Source organism: Anolis sagrei, chromosome 7 (genome assembly GCF_037176765.1).
Source record: "Anolis sagrei isolate rAnoSag1 chromosome 7, rAnoSag1.mat, whole genome shotgun sequence".
NCBI classification, from domain to species: Eukaryota; Metazoa; Chordata; class Lepidosauria; order Squamata; family Dactyloidae; genus Anolis; species Anolis sagrei.
The window spans coordinates 33,315,854-33,332,545 of NC_090027.1; the positions used below are offsets into that span (position 1 = coordinate 33,315,854).

At 41.6% G+C, this 16,692-nt stretch overlaps 1 protein-coding gene across 4 annotated transcripts in view; it reads left to right on the forward strand.

Moving 5' to 3' along the window:
- Positions 1-16,692, forward strand: part of APLP2 (amyloid beta precursor like protein 2) — a 77,668-nt gene that overhangs the window by 47,086 nt on the left and 13,890 nt on the right. For 2 of the 4 annotated variants that reach the window (XM_060787440.2, XM_060787441.2), the window contains exons 7-11: positions 6,137-6,304; positions 9,655-9,785; positions 10,221-10,295; positions 11,243-11,401; positions 12,612-12,740. In XM_060787440.2, the coding sequence (XP_060643423.2) occupies positions 6,137-6,304; positions 9,655-9,785; positions 10,221-10,295; positions 11,243-11,401; positions 12,612-12,740 (662 nt within the window). The remainder of the gene's footprint in view (positions 1-6,136; positions 6,305-9,654; positions 9,786-10,220; positions 10,296-11,242; positions 11,402-12,611; positions 12,741-16,692) is intronic. The other 2 variants (XM_060787442.2, XM_060787443.2) reach the window with 1 other exon arrangement.

Consider the following 16,692-nt stretch of genomic DNA (forward strand, 5'->3'; position numbering starts at 1 on the left):
TAAGCAGCCACATTTCACCTTTATCCAGCTTTTCTCTATCCAGTAGTAATCAGTTGATCTATTCAATCCATATGCTCACTATTCAGTTGCTAATCTAGGAGTTTCTGCACTTGGATGTCTTAATTATCAAATATAGATTATTCTTTCTCCTACCTTGTAGGATGAGGTATATTGCCAGCTGAACAACTTAGTGGCAACACAGTTTTCTCAGAGTAAGACCCCTTAAACAAAGCAACATTGACTGCACAACATATTTGTGCAGTCTAATTTTGGGGAAAAATACTGTAGGTTGAAATGTTTAAAAAATGGGTTACCAAGGGAACAAGCTGTTCATATTTCCTTCTGAATGGAGGCGTTAGGATTCTTCAGTATAAGGCCAAACTATGTGTAAAATGATTTGTTGGTGATGCAGTTTTGCTGTGTTCAAACATGTCCATCAGACTTAACAAAGTTGTATCCCACAGAAAGCTAAACCCAATGCAGTCAGTCCTGTTTCTTTGGCTTAAGTGCTTGTAACACTTGCTTGAGGCGGTGGCCTAAATCTTGTTGTTAATCCCAACTGGAATAGAGCCTTTGTTTGCATCAGTTAATTTTACCTAGATACTGACTCACCATTCGGCAGCTGATTCAGTGAGTCTACTATAGTTGAGATTAACCAACAGGATTCCAGTTTATTCCTGTCTAGTCACTGTACCTTTGGCATATCAGAAATAGGTTACTGAACAGATGTCACTAATTCTTGTCTAGCAAGTGACCCTTCATTTATCAGTTCCTTGGGTTGTTGTAGGTTTTTTCAGGCTATATGGCCATGTTCTAGAGGCATTCTCTCCTGACGTTTCGCCTGCATCTATGGCAAGCATCCTCAGAGGTAGTAAGGTCTGTTGGAACTAGGAAAATGGGTTTATATCTCTGTGGATCAGAAAGAGGAAACCATGAAAATGAACAAAATCTGGCTACCAGTATTAAAAAAACTCCAAAATTACAATAGCAAAACATCAGAGAGGAAAGAATCAGGGACTACTAATCACCCCTCAACAAAGGATTGCCCCAGGCACCAACAAGCCACACCAGACAACTGCCAGGCCATCAAATGCTATTCAAGGTGGTCAGTTCACGCCTAGCTCCAACAGACAAGAGTTCTTTGTCCCACCCTGGTCATTCCACAGATATATAAACCCATTTTCCTAGCTCCAACAGACTTCACTACCTCTGAGAATGCTTGCCATAGATGCAGGCGAAACGTCAGGAGAGAATGCCTCTAGAACATGGCCATATAGCCCGAAAAAACCTCCAACAAACCAGTGATTCCAGCCATGAAAGCCTTCGACAATATATCAGCTCCTTGTTCATAAATCTGTTTTCTGAAACAGAAACTCAGCTTGCATTGTGTAATGCGGCTGTCTGGGACCACATCCTGTCAAATCAGGGCCTGTAACCCTTTCTTCCTTTGGTGAGGTACTTTCAAAATTTTGGATTACCATACTTAAGTAATCTCCCTTCAATAAGCTTTGATTTAATGTCTAGATTTTCCTTTCCCGAAGTGTTCCCTTAAGTAACTTTCATGGAGCAGTGGGCTTAGGCTCACTTACTATCTAAAAAAGGAGCTGTTTGAGGAGCTCCTTTGGCTGCCATTTATTTTCTGGTCCAATTCAAGGTACAGGTTCTTACCTACAAAGCCCTGAACAGTTTGGGACCTGCCTACCTTCATGACCGTATCTCCTATTATGAACCTACACGACCCCTTTGATCTTCCAGAGAGGCCCTTCTCTCACTCCCGCCCCATCGCAAGTGCAACTTGTGGGGACGAGAGAGAGGGCCTTCTTTGAGGTGGCCCCTCGGCTGTGGAACTCGCTCCCCAGAGAAATTAGGCAAGCCCCCACCCTGGCAGTCTTTAGGAAGAGTCTGAAAACTTGCCAGTGTGCCTTCAATCCCTGATCTTGACCAAACCCTGCATAAAATGTCCTCGGAAGTACTTTACCCTATCTTTTAGTGCAATTAAACCTATTTTTGTCCTCATGCGGGGACATGAGAGAAGCCTCCCACAAGGATGATAAAAACATCAAAATCATCTGGGTGTCCCCTGGACAACGTCCTTGCAGACGGCCAATTCTCTCACACCAGAAGCGACTTGTAGTTTCTCAAGTCACTCCTGACATGACAAAAAAACCAAACAAAAAAACCTATTTTTGTCCCTCTGATCCTCTGTCTAGATATACTACATGGACTGCTTACCCAGTGTTTTAAACTTTTAATCCTTGCAACTCGCCCTGCCCAATTACTGTGACCTTATAGTTGGTGTGTTTATTTATACTGTGTTTGTATTTTATTTTATATTATTATTATTATTATTATTATTATTATTATTAATTGCTTTGCTGTCCTGTTGGGCTTGGCCTCATGTAAACTGCCCCAAGTCCCCTTGGGGAGATGGTGGCGGGGTATAAATAAAGTTTTATTATTATTTATTATATTAAAAGCCGACTTCGGTTCTCTTACCACCCAGGATAATGTTTTGATCTATTCATACAGTCTATTCACTAATCCTCACATTGCACCTGTGTCTGGGCTAATAACAGAAAGCATGAGAAACTCTCTCCTCCCTCTACTAGGGGAAAAACTGGTTGCACCTCAAGGTAGAGAAAGAGACTCAGTATCCCTTTCCTGGGGAAAGCCCATCTGGGTTTATTGTATGCAGGGCAGAAAGAGTTCAGCTTGTACATTGCAGCTGATTTGCTTGTGGGTGTGATTCAGATGCCTGCTTCACACCTTAACAGATGGTGCCTTTTCTGTAATTAATGCTTTTTCTGTTCTGTGGTCAATAACATATTTATTTATTTACTATATTTATATACCGCCCCTCTCAGCCCAGAGGCAACTCGGAGTGGTTCACAAATTGGCAACAATTTAGTGCCATGACAATTAAACAGTAAAAACAATCAAGCATAGTGTTCTAAATCTTAAATTTTTTTTGACTCTGTTTCTTTGCAGCTTAGTTGGTTAGAGGATGGTGTTTAGGGGGAGATGCTGAAGGCTTTAATATGTCCATGGCCACCACTTTTATTCTGTATTTGCTTATGAGATGAATACCCTTTTGCTATCTAGAATGGCAAAATTTAAGTCATCTAATATATCTAGATCAGGCCTGGGAAAACTTCGGCCCTCCAGGGGTTTTGGACTTCAACTCTCACAATTCCTAACAGCCTACCGGCTGTTAGGAATTGTGAGAGTTGAAGTCCAAAACCCCTGGAGGGCCGAAGTTTTCCCAGGCCTGATCGAGGACAATTGTGGCTTAAGCTTTAAATAAAATAGTTGGAGCATTTTTTGCAGGTATCACTCATAGCAATCTGATTTGTTTCCAAGCTTTCATTCAGATATATTACAGTACCAAATGTCTTCCATATTTTATATTTTGGTGCTCTTCCTTCAAAATATCAAGACCACATTTGGTCAACTTTTGTTGTTGTTTCCCAGCTTCTGTAAAGGTAGACACTGCATAGTTTCCTCCCCAACAAATAAGACTTTAAACATAGCTAGATATTGCTTCTCTCTTCTGTTTTCTTTGCACAACAGTTGGAATTTGCAGCCTCATTTTTCATTGCTAAGGCAGCAGCCCCATATAGAATCAAAATCATAGAGTTGGAAGAGACATCATGGGCCATCCAGTCCAACCCCGTTCTGTCAAGAAGCAGGAAAATCGTATTCAAAGCACCCACAACAGATGGCCATCCAGCCTCTATTTCAAAGCTTCCAAAGAAGGAGCCTCCACCACATTCCAGGGCAGAGGGTTCCACTGCTGAACAGCTCTCACAGTTAGGAAGTTCTTGCTAATGTTCAGGTGGAATCTCCTTTCCTGTAGTTTGAAGCCATTGCTCTATTGCATCCTAGTCTCCAGGGCAGAAAAAAACAAGTTTGCTCCCTCCTCCCTAAAACTTCCCCTCATATGGCCATCATGTCTCCTCAGTCTTCTCTTCTGCAGGCTAAACATGCCCAGCTCTTTAAGCTGCTCCTCATAGGCCTTGTTCTCCAGACCCTTCATCATTTTAGTCACTCTCCTCTGGGCACATTCCAGCTAGTCGAGATCTCTCTTCAATTGCGGTGCCCAGAATCGGACACAGTATGATCACAGGTGTGATCTGACCAAGGCAAAATGGGGTAGCATGACTTTCCTGGATCTAGGCACTAGACTCCTATCTATACAGGCCAAAATATTGTGAAACTTAGAAACGTGGACTTAATGTGGTGGGGCATTTCCTCACCCCACCTCCCCTCCTACGTCAAACATAAATATGCCAGGAAGAACAGTAGGCTTATAACCCATTTCTCTGCAGAAGGAGGCTTTGTTTGTTTCGGTGATATGGAAAAGCATTCCGTTATGTGTGTCCCAGCCTGCATTTCATAATGGTACAAGGTTACTGCCTAGCGAACACTAATTCAGATGCTCTGCTTTTGTAAATAGTTACCTAAACAGGACATGAAAACGTAGTTCCATTCTTTCGGTCTCTCTTGGTCCCTTAATGTCATTTTGATGCTTTCCTGTCTAGTATAATACTAAATGTTTTTTTATTATTATGGTTGTTCTGAGAGAAGGCAGAGAAGAACTTTTGTTTACAATTGGGCTAAATTCAATTTTGATGAGTTCTTGGCATTTCAGCCTTTAAGAATTGGGAAGAACCTGTTTAAAAGCTGGGAAACCAACAGATGATATCATGGGGAAGGGAGTGGAAATACCCAGAGAGATGGGGGGGGGGGGGTGTGTCAGAGATCTGGGGAGAACAAGGCAGATGTTTCTTCCTCTCTTACTAACGTGCATGTTTCTTCCTCTTTTACTTAAAATGTTGTTTCATAAACTCAGAATGGGTTTTTTTTTTTTTGCTTACAGATTCTCAGGTTATATTGCATAGTTTCTCAAGAACCAGGGGATGAACTGTGTAAATCCCCATGTTAGCTAACTAGCTGTGGTTTTACAAAGGAAAGCCTAGGTTTGGGGAATTGAAACAACAAGGGATTTTCCTTCTACCTACTCTTTGTTTTCTTTAAAGTGTTGTTGCCACAGAGTGAACACTTCTGTCTAAAAAACACTTGAAAACTTTTAGAGCTGCTTTCATGGTTCAGTATGACCTAGATCAGTGTTTCTCAACCTGGGGGTCGAGGCCCTTGAGGGGGTCATGAGGCGTGTCATAGGGGTCGCCAAAGACCATCAGAAAACACAGTATTTTCTGTTGGTCATGAGGTTCTATGTGGGAAGTTTGGCCCAATTCTATCATTGATGGGGTTCAGAACTCTCTTTGATTGTAGTTGAGCTATAAATCCCAGCAACTACAACTCCCAAATGTCAAGGTCTGTTTCCCCCAAACTCCACCAGAGTTCACATTTGGGCATATTGCGTATCTGTGCCAAGTTTGGTCCAGATCCATCATTGTTTGAGTCCACAGTTCTCTCTGGAAGTAGATGAACTACAACTCCAAAAGTTAAGGTCAATGCCCACCAAACCCTTCCAGTATTTCCTGTTGGTGATGGGAGTTCTGTGTGCCAAGTTTGGTTCAATTCCATTGTTGGTGGAGTTCAGAATGCTCTTTGATTGTAGGTGAACTATAAATCCCATCAACTATAACTCCCAAATGATAAAATCAATCTGCTCCCAACCCCACCAGTATTCAAATTTGGGAGTATTGGGCATTTGTGCCAAATTTGGTCCAGTGAATGAAAATAAAACCTGCAAATCAGATATTTACATTGTGATTAATAACAGTAGCAAAATTACAATTATGAAGCAGCAACAAAAATAGTGTTATGGTTGGGGGTCACCACAAGATGAGGAACTGTATGAAGGGGTCGCAGCATTAGGAAGGTTGAGCACCACTGACCTAGATACTGCTGCACTGTGACATCTAAACCTTCCCCCTGTGTAGGTAGAATTGAATGGAATGAGATGCCACCACTCTCTCCCTTTTGGCTCCAGCAAATAGATTTCTTTTCAGTGATGGGAAATGTGGAAAGATGTGGATAATAGATCTGCCCTGCTTCGGGCAGATGTCGATGTTTCAGCTGAGCCTGACCTAGAGCCGTCATTGCTGTTGAAATAGCTTCGCAGAGCTGTGCTTGTCACCAGCTGATGCTCTAACCATCTCCCACACAGCTGTCTGCTCCCAGGAGGCGATGACAGGGCCCTGCCGGGCTGTGATGCCTCGTTGGTACTTCGACATGTACAAGAAAAAGTGCATTCGCTTTATATATGGAGGCTGCGGAGGCAACAGGAACAATTTTGAGTCAGAGGACTATTGTATGGCTGTGTGTAAAAAGATGAGTAAGTCCTGCCTCCCACTGGCCCTCTTGCAGCAAGCTGTTGTCTTTCTGTCTCCTTGTCCTTGGCTCCCTTCAAGGCAAGAGCTGTCTGTGGCCTTGTCCCTTGGACCCTGGTGTCTGCTGAAATTGGTGTCTGTCCTGCTGTAGTCACCTCTTGTCTCTGTGCTGCCTTAGGTTTTAGGCCCAGCTTGTGTCCCTACAGCCGGGAAGACTGGCTTTTTCGTCATACGCTTGTCTGCCTCTCCAAACACCTCTTGTTCTTCTTGCAAGGCAGTAAAACCTGCCCAAGCCTTCAAAGTTGGTGTTGGACTCCTGTTTTGTTAAATTGCTGTTTTCATTCGCCTTGTTTGTCCCCCTTCCTTGCTGCCTTCTCATGGAATCATGCATTACTTCAACTGCTTTCTTCCCATTGTAGCCACTGGTAGGGGTTCTCTTTTTGGTGCTATTTTTAATGCCAGATGTTATTTCATTTTCTACACCGTTAGAAATATGGGCCACAGCTCAACGACTCTATTTGATAGCTGGAGGCTTTTGGCCATATTTTTCCAACTCTTACAATAAAACCTCCCACAGAAAAATTAATTTATTGTTGGATTCTCGCACTTCCATTTTGGCTGCTGCAGAGGTCTTTTGAAAAAGCTTTTTTGTGTGCTCTCTAGGGCTTGGCAGTCTGTCTATATGCAGCACTAATCCTGTTTACAAAATTGGTTCCATACAAATACTTTTGACTGGGTTGCTTTTGATTGAAGCGGTGGGATAAAAGATGCGGATGTCAGAAGCTTTTCGGACAAAAGTTCATCCCACCCCAGGAGGATTTGGAAATAGAAATGGGGGCCTTCGTATCAAATTCTGATTCAGAAAAAAGCTGTATGTAGCCCATGCAATTTAAACTCCCGTTTACAGAGGGGATGTCTCTATGTGAGCCGTGGATGCTGTGCGTCCACTTTTTCACTCCTATCATTCTTTCCCATGTTTGAGTAAAAGTGTTGTGGATAGATGTGCCAGATAAAAGGACCCTTTTAGAGTTCGGTTCAAGGGATTGGACAGATGTGCTATACAAAGTCTGATGGGCTTAATTTCAGAAAGGATGGATGCAGGTGATGTGGGTTTGTGATGAGGCAGTTTTTCCAAATCTTTGGGGGGTTATTGTTATTGTTATTATTATTATTTGCTTCCATAGATACTTAGGAACCCCCTATGGAACAGTGGGTTAAACCGCTGAGCTGCTGAACTTACTGACCGAAAGGTCACTAGTTTGAACCCAGGTGACCTCCCGCTGTTAGCCCCAGCTTCTAGCGATTTGAAAACATGCAAATGGGAGTAGATCAATAGGTACCGCTCCGGCGGGAAGGTAACGGCACTTCATGCAGTCATTTCGGCCACATAACCTTGTAGATGTCTATGGACAACGCCAGCTCTTCAGCTTAGAAATGGAGATGAGCACCAACCCCCAGAGGCAGACACGACTGGACTTAACATCAGGGGAAAACCTTACCTTACCTTAGATCAGGGGCCCTCAAACTAAGGCCTGGGGGCCAGATGCAGCCCTCCAAGGTCATTTACCCGGCCCTCGCTCAGGGTCAACCTAAGTCTAAAATGACTTGAAAGCACACAACAACAACAACAACAACAACAACAATCCTATCTCATCAGCCAAAAGCAGGCCCACACTTCCCATTGAAATACTAATACGTTTATATTTGCTAAAATTGTTCTTCATTTTAATTATTGTATTGTTTTAAAGTGTTTTTGCACTACAAATTAGATATGCGCAGTGCGCATAGGAATTCATTTGTTTGTTTTTTCCCCCCCATATTATAATCCGGCCCTCCAACAGTCTGAGGGACTGTGACCTGGCCTCTGTTTAAAAATTTTGAGGACCCCTGCCTTAGGTACTTAGTAAAAGCTATCAATTGCCATAAAATAATTAAAATCCAGGTTTATTTACCATATAAATGCAAGACAGCTGACCAAACCATTTATAGGATTAAGAGGTGTCTAGAGAAGTAAGCAGGTATTTCAGATACCCCAACTTGTACCCTTTAATGGTTCGAATGCAGTGGTTCTCAACCTGTGGGTCCCCAGATGTTTTGGCCTTCAACTCCCAGAAATCCTAACTGGTGGTAAACTGGCTGGGATTTCTGGGCGTTGTAGGCCAAAACACCTGGGGACCCACAGGTTGAGAACCTCTGTTCTAATGGTACTTGCTCTATTCTTCAGAGTAGTTTAGAATGCAAGACTTCGTACTGTGAATAGCAATAAGCTGACAAAAGCTTAAGCAATCTGTACTGATCTTTCAGTGAGAGATTGCAGTGTGGACTCAGCCAGATGTCATGAAAGTCTGGTCAAAGTTGTGACTGCCTAAGTCAGTGGTTCTTAACCTGGGATCCCCAGATGTTTTTTGCCTTCAACTCCCAGAAATCCTAACAGTTGGTAAACTGGCTGGGATTTCTGGGAGTTGTAGGCCAAAAACATCTGGGGACCCCAGGTTGAGAACTACTGCCCTAAGTGGACTGTCTTGCTATAGCTCTGTTATATAGAATTATAGAGTTGGAAGAGACCCCAAGGACCATTTAGTTCAATGGTTCTCAACCTGTGGGTCCCCAGGTGTTTTGGCCTTCAACTGCCAGAAATCCCAGCCAGTTTATACCAGCTGTTAGGATTTCTGGGAATTGAAGGCCAAAACATCTGGGGAACCACTGAATTGGTCCAGCCCCCTGCCATGAACCTCCAACAGATGCCCATCCAATCTCTGCTTTAAAAGCTCCAGAGAAGGAGACTCTGAGGCAGCATATCCGGCATGTTTTTGTTAGCCTTTCACCTGGTACTATGGTGATGGCAAACAAATCTTGGCATGTGTAATCTCTCCTTGGCGACTGAAATGTCAGAAAAACTGGAGGTTTATTGCTGTCTGTGGTAGCTTCATCAAACATGAACTGCCAATGGCTTAGTACCCACCAGAAACCTTTGGTGCCAGGAAAGTAGAACCCTGAGCAGTGCCTCCAGTTGTACTTCTTACATATGATGTGCCTAGAGATACTTTGCCTTGCAGTTATGTAACCTTAAGGCAGTAGTTCTCAACCTGGGGTCCCCAGATGTTTTGGCCTTCAACTCCCAGAAATCCTAACTGGTGGTAAACTGGCTGGGATTTCTGGGAGTTGTAGGCCAAAGCACTTGGGGACATACAGGTTGAGAACCTCTGCCTTAAGGTCTGCAAAAAACTGACAATCAATAGAAGCTAAAATGGAGGATGAATCAGTTATCAACATCTAAATACTATGCCTTATGGACGCAACTGCCTATTTCAGGGCTACTGATAGAGTGGATCTCCCTTACTTGCTTTCTTTGCAGTTCCTCCTACTCCAGTGCCTACAGATGATGTGGACGTCTACTTCGAAACACCCGCAGATGACAATGAACATGCTCGTTTCCAGAAAGCAAAAGAGCAGCTAGAGGTCCGACATCACAACCGCATGGACAAAGTAAGTCTTCTGTGAGCAATAGCATTACTGCTCTAGTTCCGTTTATTTGTCTTGGCAGCTTTGTTGTGGCCAGCCATCCTGCCGTCAACTTGAAATGTTGCATTTCCTTTGAGCCAAGTATTCCTCTCTCTCAAAAAAAAGTTCAAAGCTTGTCTTCAGGGTAGTGAAAAACTTTACGAGCCCTCCCAAGCATAACTGCTAATTTGAGAGCTTAAAGTAGAAATGTCTGTCCATTATAGTTCCCCTACCCGCCAAAGTTGCCTCATAAGCATCTGCCAAATTGTTGTTTTATACTTTTACAATGAAAGAAGCTCCAGAAATTGAATGGAGCTGGTAGAGTATGAAATATTCTGAAGAAATATTGCCGCATTACATTGGAATCAATCTTGCATAAATGCATAAGCTAAGTTTTTGTGCTTTCTGGGACTTTTTTAGGTGAAGAAGGAATGGGAAGAAGCCGAACGGCAAGCCAAGAATCTCCCAAAAGCTGAAAGGCAAACCCTCACACAGGTAGGGAAGTGCATTTCAGGAATTCTGAAGCTTCTTTTATGGAGACAAGTTCTGAAGAAGGATATAAGAGAGGCAAAAGCTATCACCAACACCGTGCAGTTGCCATCTCATTAGGTAGATAGTCTAGATCAGTGTTTCTCAACCTGGGGATCGGGACCCATGTGGGGGTCACAAGGGGGTGTCAGAGGAGTTGCCAAAGACCATCAGAAATCACAATTTTTCTGTTGTTCATGGGGATTCTATGTGGGATGTTAGACCCAATTCTGTTGTTAGTGAGGTTCAGAATGCTCTTTGATTGTAGGTGATCTATACATCCCAGCAACTACAAATCCCAAATGTCAAGGTCTATTTTCCCCAAACTCCACCTGCATTTACATTTGGGCATATTGAGTATTCGTGCCAAGTTTGCTCCAGATCCATAATTGTTCGAGTACACAGTTCTCTCTGGATATAGGTGCACTACAACTCCCAAACTCAAGGTCAATGCCCACCAAACACGTGCAGTATTTTCTGTTGGTCATGGGAGTTCTGTGTGCCAAGATTGGTTCAAGTCAATCGTTGTTGGAGTTCGGAATGCTCTTTGATTGTAGGTGAACTATTAATCTCAGCAACTACAACTCCCATGTGACAAAATCAGTCGTCGTCCGTCCGTCCCCAACCCCACTAGTATTCAAATTTGGGTGTCTCGGGTATTTGTGCCAAATTTAGTCCAGTGAATGAAAATACATTCTTCATATCCAATATTTAAATTACAAATCACAACAGTAGCAAAATTACAGTTATGAAGTAGCAACAAAAATAATTTTATGGTTGGGGGTCACCACAACATGAGGAACTATATTAAGGAGTTGCAGCATTAGTTAGGTTGAGAACCACTGATCTAGATAATGTTAATTCATCTGTCTTTTACTGGTTAACAAAACAAGTGCATTTTTTCTCTTTGACAGCGATTCCAAGCAATGGTTAAATCACTAGAGAAAGAGTCCGCGAGTGAGAAGCAACAGTTGGTGGAGACACACCTCGCTCGTGTAGAAGCCATGCTGGACGACCGCCGTCGCGTTGCCCTGGAAAACTACCTGATTGCTTTGCAGACTGACCCACCACGGGTACGTTCCCCTGAGATGCTTTGGTCTTGTGAATTCATAGAGAATTCATATGTGTATGGAAGGAGAGCAGACATTAGGAACAGATGACAGAATGCAGGAAACAGGCAAACGTTAATAGTGAGGAGAGGGGAGGCCAAGGGACAGTTCCATCTTATCTCCTGGATATGCCATCAGCTGGAGACCCCTCCCCTCAGCACCAACTGTTGCTTTGGGCCAGAGTGAAGAGAGAGGGGGCCAGGGGACAGTTCCACCTTGTCTCCTGTGCTATTCTAATAATATAATATAATATAATATAATATTGTATATATATATAATATTTATACTATTATAATGTAATGCAATATAATAATAATATGATATTATAATTATATATTTATATTACATGCAATATTACTAATAATATTACGATATAGTGGTATGGTGCAATAATGCTGATATTGTACTATGCTAATAATATAATATATTGTATGTAAAATATACCTTGTAAGCCGCTCTGAGTCCCCTTCGGGGTGAGAAGAGCAGCATGTAAATGTCTCAAATAAATAAATAAATATTGTGAGACGGCAGGCGCTTGGTTGCTTACTGCAATGCAGAGGAGGAGCAGAAAATGCAGTTTTAATAGCCCTCTACTTTTTTAACTACGAAGTTTAAACTCATGCCCTGTGTTTACTGCACTGTTATATCAGTTCTTTGTATTTTAAGATAGGTATTTTACACAATGTTTTATGATGGTGTTTTAATTATGCTCTTCCCCTCCTTGAGCTGCAAAAAGAGGTGGGCAAGAAATAAAATAAAATAAAAATAATAAGTCTCTCTTTTCATCAATTATGTCTCTTGGAAGTCCCCAGGATCAACACTTGACTTTTCAAATAAATGCCAGGAGTGCCATTCATTCTTCTTTTTGGTTGAATTTTTGGCAGTGGTTTCTGGAGGCTTCAGGGGTAGAAAAATGGCACCAAGATGTAGTTCAATACTATTAATAGATTCATATTTTATTATAAATGTGATTTTTTTTCTAAATTCTTCTGCTTGGCATAGTTCTGGCCTCTGTCCTGCTATGTGGTTGTAGATCATGTATCTCAAATTTGTAGTTGGAAGACTTAAAATAAGAGTTATTTGATTGAATCATATCCTGTGTACTATATACTGAAATGGCTGGAAAGACTTTCCTCATTCCTGTGCCCTCACTAGCCTGGTTTAATGTTTGCAGCCTCATCGTATCCTCCAAGCCTTGAAGCGTTACATCCGTGCTGAGAACAAAGACCGCCTGCACACAATCCGCCATTACCAGCATGTTTTGGCTGTCGACCCAGAAAAGGCTGCCCAGATGAAATCACAGGTGCAGAAAAACTCCTAAATAATATTTTGTCTAATATTTAAGACAAACTCCTAGCCTCATAGAATCTACCCCACTTGGATATGAACTCAATAAATGAAACATTTCATTAGAGGGTTATTTTCTAAAGGGAAAATATTCAAGCCTCTTTCAGGTGTGTATTTTGTCATTTGTCTTGCATTGTGTTTCCTGCAAACTATGAGCTGTTTGAGTAGCATGATTTAACATACCATAGTAACAAACAGCAAACACCAGACTCCTGAGTTGCCCCCTACTACAGAATGGCTGTGAAACTCAGATTGTTTGCTTCCATTTTTGCCAGAGGTTGTGGTTGTATCCATAGTTGACAAACTAGTTCATCTTAACTCTGATTTTCCCGAAAAAGCCACATTTAAATCCTAAGTTTTCTAAGGGGATCTTAAGCATGGTTAAGATTAAACACAGTTCAAATTTTAGGCGTAGTGCTAAACTAAGTTCATCAAAAGCCTACATCTGAAGCAGAGGAGGAGAAGAATGCTGCTGTGACTTACTCTGTCATAGCCAAACATGCTTCGTTGTGATGATTGATTTGTTGGTATGTTTGCCAAGAGGCTTTATGCCACTTAAACCAAAAAGGATACTTATTCACACTTCAGAGTTTGTGTGAATTACATGTGGATGTTAGCTATATATAAATAGAGAATTCATATGGCTATATATAACATTTGGAGAGATGGACAGTCCCTAAACTCTGATAGATGCTTAGTGAGGGGATGTTGGAATTCATATGTAGACTACATTCTTGTCCTCTTGTCTTCTTGGTTGTCATCTTAAGTGTGACAAGTGTGTATGGAGATCCTGGGTGATGGGTTTTGGTTTTTTGGTTTTGGTTGCTTGCCAAACCTCACTTACCATTCTTCTAAATGTCAACATGCCATGATTTCATATCCACACAAATGCCATTGCTGAGTAGCAGTTCAGATGGGCCCTTCTGTCTCATCCATGACTCAGCTAGTGGAAGGAGAAAGCTGGGATGCATTGAAAGTCCTTATCAAGGCCTCACAAGATCAACTGGTGGAGCCATAATTGGATGCCACTTTTTGTAAATTGTTCCTTTTTTCTAGGTGGAAAAGGTTGTTGGAAATAGCAACCTTACAAGCTTCCACTAACTGTTTGTTAATGTATATATGATGGTTGGCCTACATTCTATGTGTACGTTGATTTGCCAGTTTGACTTATCTCATTGATGTGAGAGGAGTTAAAGATGTGATTGTACTGAGCATGTGCAAACTCAGAATTCCATTTTGTATTCAGTATGCTTATGGACTTCAATGAAATAAGTTTGGTTTCAGACCTCCTTTGGAGGTGGATGTGTGTTCTCGTGGACTTGAGTGGGTACGGATATGCTTAAAGACTATGTGTCTTTATACTGAACATATACAAGTTTGTTAGTAAACAAGAAATGTTATTTTTCAAAGAAGGCTACTTTGTTTTGTCTCTTTTTTTGAAATGATTTTTATTGAAGATTAGTGTATATTTGTTGTTGTTCATTCGTTCAGTCGTCTCCGACTCTTCGTGACCTCATGGACCAGCCCACGCCAGAGCTCCCTGTCGGCCGTTACCACCTCCAGCTCCCTCAAGGTCAGTCCGGTCACTTCAAGGATGCCATCAATCCATCTTGCCCTTGGTCGGCCCCTCTTCCTTTTACCTTCCACCTTCCCCAGCATAATTGTCTTCTCTAGGCTTTCCTGTCTCCTCATGATGTGGCCAAAGTGTATATTTATATACATGGAAAGTGAGAGAACATTTAAAAGAGGATAGGAAAGTAGGAAATAAAGAGAAGAGAGAAAGAGGAAAGGGGAAAAAAGGGGGGATGACTTCCATTCCATCTTCTTGGTTTCTTCTCACTTTACTTTTTATAATTCTTACATAATTTTCCGTTCACCCTTTGTCTCTTCTATTATTAATCATAGTCGTGAAAGAGATCCCAATTTGTCCTTTTTAGTGTCTTCCCGGTATTCTTCTTTAATAAAAAATGTTAGTTCATCCATGTCCTTTATTTCTCTCACCTTGTCCAACCCGTCATCGAGAACTGGAATTTGTTCCTGTTTCCACATTTTCGCAAAAACCATTCTTGCCGCCATAGTAATAAAAGTAAAAACTTTATCATCATTTTCATTAAGCTGTAACTCCGAGTCCGTAAAACCTAACAGATAATACTCAGGTTTCTTTTTTAAAGTCCTCTTTAAGATTTTTTTTTGTGTCTCCTTGTGGATTGATGTACTTTGTTTTGTCTCTTGAGTGCATGTTTTAAGGAGTGTATATCTTTTGGGCAACTGCAAATTCTAATTCAAACAACCATCCTCTGCTAACCAGATATATTTTGTAGTGGCCTGTCTTTATTCTTGGCCGTTTAAAGACATGGTCCCTCAGTTTAACAGCTGAGCTACCTGTGTGCTATTACATTAATGTTTTATGAATATCACTTGTTTTAAGGTTTGAGTTCTAACTAGGTCATACCGTTCTTTTGACTAGTGGTTTTCAGGTGGTCTCTATGTTCATAGAGATTCACATTTTGCCAAATGGAGGTGACATCGTATTGTCGAAGGCTTTCATGGCTGGAATCACTGGGTTGTTGTAGGTCTTTTCGGGCTAAATGGTCATGTTCTAGAGGCATTCTCTCCTGACGTTTCGCCTGCATCTATGGCAAGCATCTTCAGAGGTAGTGAGGATGCTTGCCATAGATGCAGGCAAAACGTCAGGAGAGAATGCCTCTAGAACATGGCCATTTAGCCTGAAAAAACCTACAACAACCCGGAGGTGACATCATTTTTAGCCTTGCAATAAGATTATGATGCACTGGAATTTCCAATAGATTATGGTCTTTCCAATGAAAGTGACTACTAAGTGACTATTTTGTATTTACTTTAGTGACCTATATTGTCTGCTGAAGAAGCTGAAGTAGATAAATAGGATCCAGTAGACTATTTTTTTGCCATGCAGCTGTAATAAAATACTTCCGTTGTTTGCCTACATTACCCCTGGATGCTGAAACCTCCACTTTTCTTTAAAGGGAGTACATTAGTTTGAATATCTTTTGACTGGTACACATTTCACTAGTCTTTGGCTTTCATGATACAGGCACCGTTTGAGTCCAGTCTTCAAGCACTGCCTTCACATAGCCTGCTAAATTGACCAGGGAATATCTCATTTGGTCCAGGAGTGTGTTAATCTTAAGCCATAACATCTTAAAGGTTCTCTAATTCATTGTGCATGCTCCTGTGCTTACCAACTGGCGTGCAAGCGATGCATTTAATACCATTCAGTTCCGTTTTATTTATTTATTTTTAATGCAGTTTAATCCACTCAGATGACAGGCTGCCACACAGAAAGAATAAATTGCTTTTATCCCCTCCTTTAAAAGTCAGATATACTCCAAACTATTAAGCAGGTCCATTCAGTTCATTCACCTTCTTCCAAATTGGTCGTCCCCATTTACTCCTTCCTTTTCCAGCGGGTATCCTTCTTTAATCTTCGGTACCATCTGCTGGCCAGATATGCACTAGCTGCTAAAGCAAGTAGCTGGTTCTAAAAACTCATTGTATGTAAACAGGAAGTTGGTTTGTATGGACAGGAAGCCACACCTGACCATTAGGCCCTGATACATCCCTTTGAATAAAGGCCAGGTTTTCTTTTTGGCTACATATTAAAACTTCAATGTATTTCCATTTTTGAAAATGTCTTTATATTGGTAAAGTGACACATTATTCCAGGTTTTCTGGAAACCAAAAGCACAATCCTCAGAATTAACACTATGTATAGATACATGTTTTTATTTCCAACTAGCCATTCCCTGCCACGTGTTGCTGTGGCCCACATGGGGGTTCGGTGTGGGAGGTTCAGCCCAATTCTATCATTGGTGGGGCTCAGCATGCTCTTTGATTGTAGGTGAACTATAAATCCCAGTAACTACAAC